Source organism: Triticum urartu, chromosome 7, assembly GCF_003073215.2.
Source record: "Triticum urartu cultivar G1812 chromosome 7, Tu2.1, whole genome shotgun sequence".
Lineage (NCBI taxonomy): Eukaryota > Viridiplantae > Streptophyta > Magnoliopsida > Poales > Poaceae > Triticum > Triticum urartu.
Window position 1 is genome coordinate 595327330 of NC_053028.1, and position 7399 is coordinate 595334728.

The 7399-nt window shown below is 42.5% G+C and overlaps 2 protein-coding genes across 2 annotated transcripts; one reads left to right on the forward strand and one right to left on the reverse strand.

Moving 5' to 3' along the window:
• Positions 1 to 229: 229 nt before the first annotated feature.
• Positions 230 to 4034, forward strand: LOC125520157 (probable bifunctional riboflavin biosynthesis protein RIBA 1, chloroplastic). The gene is made up of 7 exons (XM_048684990.1): positions 230 to 455; positions 1215 to 1596; positions 1680 to 1901; positions 2036 to 2361; positions 2581 to 2710; positions 3130 to 3426; positions 3509 to 4034. Exons 1-7 carry the CDS (start codon positions 412 to 414, stop codon positions 3764 to 3766), a joined length of 1659 nt encoding a protein of 552 aa, XP_048540947.1. The 5' UTR covers positions 230 to 411; the 3' UTR covers positions 3767 to 4034.
• Positions 4035 to 5307: 1273 nt separating this feature from the next.
• Positions 5308 to 6751, reverse strand: LOC125519133. Its single transcript, XM_048684006.1, has 2 exons — positions 5878 to 6751; positions 5308 to 5757 (listed from the first exon to the last, which is right to left on the reverse strand). Exons 1-2 carry the CDS (start codon positions 6749 to 6751, stop codon positions 5429 to 5431), a joined length of 1203 nt encoding a protein of 400 aa, XP_048539963.1. The 3' UTR covers positions 5308 to 5428.
• Between the last annotated feature and the right edge of the window lie 648 nt (positions 6752 to 7399).

Genomic DNA, 7399 nt, shown 5'->3' on the forward strand with positions numbered 1-7399 from the left:
CTTTTGAGGCAGCGGGGTCCGGTTGCAGATGCTCTCAGGCCTTGTACAATAAGAGGTGCTTAGAAAAATAAACTAGGCTTTCCTTAAGCACCGGTATTTGTACATGATAGATGCTTAACTAAGCATCTCTTTTATAGAAATAGACATCGATGCTTCAAAAAAAACTCGATTTATTTTTCTAAGCACCTTTCCAAACACTTCCCATTGTACAAGGCCTTACGAGCCACAACTTTTCCCCGCCCGGGCGCCGCCGCCACGCCAGCTGCGCGCGCTGCGCTATCCTACCGACCACCTTCTGGACGTCTCTCTCCGTCTTCCGCGCCTCCACCCCACGCGGTTCATTCGCAACCCGCGGCGGCTCCTCTCCTCGCTTTCCGTCCTACCCCAGGACGGAGGGGTCTCGCCGGCGACATGGCTCCCTCAATCGCGCCGCCTTCTTCTCCTTCGTGCCTCCGGTGAGTTATTACATTTTCCCGGCCGTGAGCATGTATTTTGCCCAGTCGGTCAGTGGATTTACAGTCGAAATCACTTGGGAAAATGTTTCGACAAGTAGAAGAGATCGATTGGGGCTCTCCCCGTAGCCATCTCTGAGCACCAAACCCTAGGATTTTTGTAATGGTCTGTTTGGGCTAAGCTTCGGACTAGAGGAGGCTCGGTACCCAATTTTGGCCCAAGGTCTATTTGGTTCGAGTAATATAGCCATGATGTAGTTATATAGGCATGGTTGGGTTGGTATAATGGTTCTACTATTTTTTAGGTTCAGGAGATATGATTTTTTACTTTGGAGAAATATAGGAGATGTGGATTGTGCTTCATCTTCGTTGTTTTTTGGGGAAACCTGACGTCAGAACTGCCTATTCATATCGAAGAAACAGTTGCTCGGTTTATGAGGGATAGCTGCACAAAAACAAAATACAAAGGGCATGGAGTCACTCACCGAACTCATTATTAGCTTTGTGCGTAAAGTTTGATGTTGAAGATTTCTACTCACCCACATTTCCTTGTTTATTTCTTACCATGCTCCTTGTATACAGTAGGCATGAAATTTGTTAAGTATCTTCCATCAAAATTTTGTTCATATGGTGCTACAACCTACAAGGCATTATGCTACACAACAGGACACAAGATTATCGATATGACATTATCGACAATAATTCAGATCATAGCATTTTACTTCATAATTCTAACATCTTATCTTAAATTGGTTTATGCAGTGGGAAACTCTTTACACGGTTCACTGGTACCAACAGTCAGCCCATCAATTCTGTCTTGCGCTGCGATATTTCAGTTTCACCAACTTTGGCATCAAACAGTTTAAGGAGAACCAGTTCGCTTCACTTGGCAAATAATAATCGAATCAAAAGCTTTCATGTATGTCATGCTGGGGTTGATCCTTCAGAACGTATTGTTATAAATGGTCAGGCCAGTCCATCTAAAACTGTTCAAGCTGATGCTGCTGCATTGGGGACCATAGCTGCTGACATGGCTCCTGTCGTCGATGGGTTTTCAGCTGATGATGATGAACTTGACCTAGATTTGCCTACAGAGGGTTTCTCATCTATACCTGAAGCTATTGAAGATATTCGCCAAGGAAAAGTATGTCATGTTACCAAAGTTATGTTTTCTGTTTATTTATTTTGCATCATTTGCTCTGTAATCCTAACTGATTCATTTTGCAGTATGTGATTGTTGTGGATGATGAAGACAGGGAGAACGAAGGAGATCTTATAATGGCAGCATCCACGGTAACACCAGAGGCTATGGCTTTCATAGTGAGGCATGGCACTGGGATTGTATGTGTCAGCATGAAGGAAGATGACCTGGAAAGACTACAACTTCCTCTTATGGTAGTGGCAAAGGAAAATGAAGAGAAGCTGCGGACAGCCTTTACTGTTTCAGTGGTATGATGTCCGATTTTCTAGTCAGAATTCTGGTCTATGAGCATATTGTATTTTCTCCTTTTTCATATGGGCATATTTTACTTTCTCCTCTTGCCTGTTTCTCCAACTGACTCTGCTTAAAAAATGTATTTTAGGACGCTAAAGAGGGCACAACAACAGGGGTTTCAGCCAAGGATCGGGCAAACACAGTTCTAGCACTTGCATCTCCTTATTCTAAGCCTGAGGACTTCAACCGTCCTGGACATATCTTTCCTCTTAAATATAGAGAAGGTGGTGTCCTCAAAAGGGCTGGGCATACTGAAGCATCAGTAGACCTTGCCATGTTGGCTGGGTTACCTCCTGCTGCAGTTCTTTGTGAAATTGTTGACGATGATGATGGTTCCATGGCTTTGTTGCCAAAGCTGAAAGAATTTGCAGAGAGGGAGAACCTGAAGATAGTCTCAATTGCAGACTTGATTAGGTTTGTTATTTGCTAATATACCCAAGTGTCAGTTCGTTCATACAAGTTAAGAATTTAATTATGATGCACTGAACGGTAATAGTTTCATGCCGGATGGCAACTAGAGAACAATTACGAATATGAAAGCTACAGTTTGATGAATTCTTACTTGAATGCATACTTTTGTGTAATATTTTACTGGACCATCAGTTGCTTATAAGAAATTATTTGCATATACAGATATAGGAGAAAGAGAGACAGACTGGTAGAACGTCTTTGTGTCACACCATTACAATTACAGTGGGGGTCATTTGAATCCTATTGCTACCGCTCTCTTATTGATGGGATGGAGCACATTGCAATGATCAAGGTAAGCATCCCTGAGCAAATATAGGTGGTCACTTGCAAGTTTGCAGTTGGACTCAACAATGGGATATTTTTTGTTCTAGTACATACATCTGTAATAAAATTCTTGAACAAAACTAAATGCAGCAAGACATTTTTTTTGCCATTTACATCCATCAGTCTGGCCAAAAAACCTCAACCAGTTGTACAGCCTATACTGCAAGATCATGGTGAAGCAGCAATGTATTGTGGGAATGAAACCTTCTTAAATAATGAATGCTGCTAAGTCTTTCTTTTCATCTAGGCTTATTTTTTGAAGAAACCACGAAAGCACAGGAGCTCTGCATTTCACAGTAGAAGTAGAATTCCCCAGTTAGTTAGGGAAAACCAGGCAAAAACCATTTATATGCAGGGCAATAATAAATTGTTTTCCTTTATATGCAGGGTGATGTTGGGGATGGCCAGGATATTCTAGTGAGAGTCCATTCAGAGTGCCTAACTGGAGATATATTTGGATCGGCGAGGTGTGATTGTGGGGGCCAACTTGCCCTGGCGATGACCATGATCGAGAAGGCTGGTCGGGGTGTGGTGGTTTACCTACGTGGCCACGAAGGCAGGGGCATTGGGCTGGGTCACAAGCTCCGGGCATACAATTTACAGGATGCTGGACGGGATACTGTTGAGGCTAATGAGGATCTTGGGTTGCCTGCCGACTCCCGGGAGTACGGTATAGGCGCGCAGGTAAAGACCATTCCACTGGAATTGGCTTGTATTACAACTCCTGAGCTATCCACCTTTGCTGATATCTATTTCCGCTATGCAGATACTACGTGATCTTGGCGTCCGAACCATGAGGCTGATGACTAACAACCCGGCGAAGTACACTGGACTCAAGGGCTACGGTTTAAGTGTCCTGGGAAGAGTGCCGCTGTTGACACCAATAACTAATGAGAATCGGCGTTACATGGAAACAAAGAGGTTGAAGATGGGGCACATCTACGAAGACCCTCCTAATGGCCATACAAGTGGCATGAGTGACGAGGAGCAACATCAGGAGGATAGTGGCAGCGAACAAGATTAGACCCTAGAGCCTTAATAAATGTCTTCATGTTTCTCCCGGCAATAAAAATAAAACCCTCAAATTTGTTATGAGCAGTTCTTTTTCCAATTTTGATTATACATATGTAGTTACTATTTGTAGATGATGTATATTAGTCTGGTCTAAGCATGTGCCATGTGCAAAAATATATTCTCATGTACTCCCTCCACCTTGGTTTGTAAGGTTTGCACGCATTTCAGTAAAAACTTTGATCCTTTTCAATAAGAAGCTTTGATCATTAATTTGGTCAGTGTCCTGCACCTCTTTGAATTGTTTTTTTTTATCAAAGTGTACTTAAATGAGTTTGTGAGCCAGAGTGTTGAGCTGGTAATTTGAATTGGTTAAAGTTGTGTCCAAGGACACAATCTTGTACTCTCTTTTTTGTGCATACCTGAGCTTAGTTTCATCTGTGAAAAGTGAGTGATATGAGGGCACAGACGGCACCTCCTGTTAAATCTCAAGGCATGTCATGCCAAAACTAGTTGGGTGTCAAATTTAACCATGCTTTGCCAAAATTTGACCCTTGCTACTATGTCTACTCATGCAATAGAGATGAGCAATCCACTATTGAAAGAAATGTCACATTCATGGGAGATTATACTCCCTCCGGTCCTTTTTACTCCGCGTATTAGATTTCTGTCAAGTCAAACTTTACAAAGTTTGACTGTATTTATATTTAAAAATATCAACATCTACAATATCAAATATATATACCATGATACTATATTTCATGATGAATCTAATAATATTGATTTGACATTGTGAATGTTAATACCTCTTTTCTATAAATTTGGTCAAAGTAGAGATACTTTGACTTCAGACAAAACTTATATGCAGACTAAAAAGGACCGGAAGGAGTAACAAACATTAGGTACTGACACTGTTGGTTTTTATCTTTGGTTGACAGTTGCCGGCCCATGTTATTTGGCAGTGGAAAGTGGGAATTCCACAGTTGATGCAATAGTCAAAACACTTGGAAAGTGGGAATTCCACAGTTGATGTGATAATACCTATCGTCAGCATGATCCAAAGCTAGATATATAGATTGTTGTCTTTGTTTGTATAGCCTCTTACTTTTGTGATACTGGACTGCAGCCAAGTGCCTCTTCGGAGTATGGACCATAAACTAGTGTTTGCCTTCTCTTGCCTGGCCGTGAAACTGCTGAACCTGTCCCTCTTACCAGAGCTGTAAACCTGCCCCTCTTTGCTGGTTGGACTAGTGAAAACTGAATCTGCGCTACTACTTACTCCCTCTGTCCGGAAATGCTTGTCATCAAAATGAACAAAAAGGCAGAAGGGAGTACTTGACTCATGGTACCACTGCCGCATTTGCTTTCAAAAAACTGGAGGGGAAATGTCCAAGTGTCGCTACCGAATGCTGCATCCCCCATGAACCTTCAAGTTCTTCCTTTTGCACATACAAGCCAGACATTCCAAATGCGAGTGAAATCAAGAGTCAAGGAAACATGTCGGTGACACTAATTTTGGGGATGCCGAGAAGGTATATATCTGTTGCAACATTTGGTCCATATGTTGTCTGCTACCACGGCTCTGATGGCTGAATGTAAGGAAAAAAAAACATTCTGTCACAACATTTGTGCCCACACGGCACTGATGAAAGTTCAAGGAATAAAATTGCTATGTCTATGTGTTCGATGATCCGATTACGATATGCTGTCGGTGCCGCGGATACAGGAACCAGTCGCTCCCCAGCTTCCTGCCAGGTTTACCACACTGATCCCCCGAAAGACCGCCTATGAGTGGTGCAGCGCTGGCAAAATGCCTGTTGTGGTGGGCGTACTCCAGCCCACGGTACAGCTCTTCGAGATCAGCTCCCCTCGTCTCATGCGCCTCCTCCGATACCTGCCTGCTGATGTTGTATCTTTTAGCGCCAAAGCATGTTTGGCGTAAGACCCGAGTGGCGAAGCTCTGCAGCTCAGGCGTGTCTGTCCCATGCGCCGACCACCAAACAACTGTAACTGAAGAAATGGTCAAAACTTAATTCCCTTATTTTAATACAAATGAAGCATGGATTTCTTCGTATTCTACAAGTCAAAGTGTAAATAAGTACGAGGGAATAGGCTCTACTTTACCTTGTGGTGTCTCCACTATTTGCTGAATTGCTGAATCTGAACCAAAAGAACCTGATCTTCCTTTATATACTTCAATTTGTGCTTTCAGTCTCCCTGGATCATAATGGCCTTTTGCAATTGCGGTTGTGCAGGCCTCAATACGACCGCTGAGCTCAGGATCATCACAGGAAGGATCTTTGTAAAAGACCCTTGGGTTTAGCATATGACCAGCAGCATGGAGTGGGGAATGCAAGTAACCATACCATATCTCGTCAACCCAATGCAAAATATCACCATATTTATCTCCAAGATTGTGCATTATGTCTTTTGCACTTGCCATGGTGTCATACAAGATACCCATTGGACAGTCCTCAGATTCTAGTTTAAGCAACACATCAATAAATGGTTTTGTAATCTTCAAAACATCAGCAGCAGCACACCAAAATGCACCATCTGTCTTTACTATGCCACAGATATGCCTGAACAAACTTGTAGTAGTAGAGAAACCAGAGGAAATCCAATCAAGTGGGTTAAACATTCTAGTAGACCGATCAGAGGAAACCCATTCAGGTGAGCTAAACATCTCAACTAGATTTTCTTTCACAGAAACTAACCTATCTAATGTGATGAACTCTGCAACAGATTTCAAACAAGAATTGCTCAGGATCTCACCGTCATCAATATACCGCCCTACCAGTTCATATGCCAGCACATTGCCATATATAAACCTTGTTATTTCCTTTGCCTTCCTTAGAACCTCACTGACGTGATCAAATGCTGCAATTTTCGCAAGCAGAAGGTTGATGCAAAAGTCAGCACACGGTGGGACGAAGAATGAATGGTCATGTTCCTTTTGCACATAGAGCATAATTGGTTTGGTGCCAAAAATAGGCATGCCAATGTTTGGCAGTGTGCCAAATATTCACTACTACTTGATTGATTACCGAGTTGTCTTGCCTATCTCACATAAAGTTGCTAATATTTGGCAAGCCTTGGTATTGCCAATATTTGGCAATTCCAACATTTGGCTAGCCAAATATTGGCAGCAAACCAATCATGCTCATAATGCCATGCCATTCGCATATGTGGTGACGCATCATTTCTGATAACTTGAACTATGTTGCAGGCACCAACATCATCAACCACATGAGAAAACACTGAAGCTAGCTCATCCATGTCCTCGGGAATTCCAGAGACATCGATCGACCTGAGGAAATACATACCTTTGCTGCAATGCACCAAAACACTTATGAAGCTTTTTGTACCACATCGGCTCTTCCAACTATCCATAATTATACTGCAACCACTTTTTTTCCATTCTTGCTTGAGTTGCATTGCCCGGTGCTGAGTTTCTTTTAGTTCCTCCCGTAGCATGGATTCATACGTAGGAATTTCAACATCCCTATTGTGAACAGTTTGAAGCATCTCCTTGAAAGATGTCAAGTAGACAAAACGAGGCCCAAGTCCAACTTCAAAGATGAAATTGCGCATTGCTTTTTCTGCCCAAGAATCGAACTGAACATCTGCCTCCATTAAGGGTTTC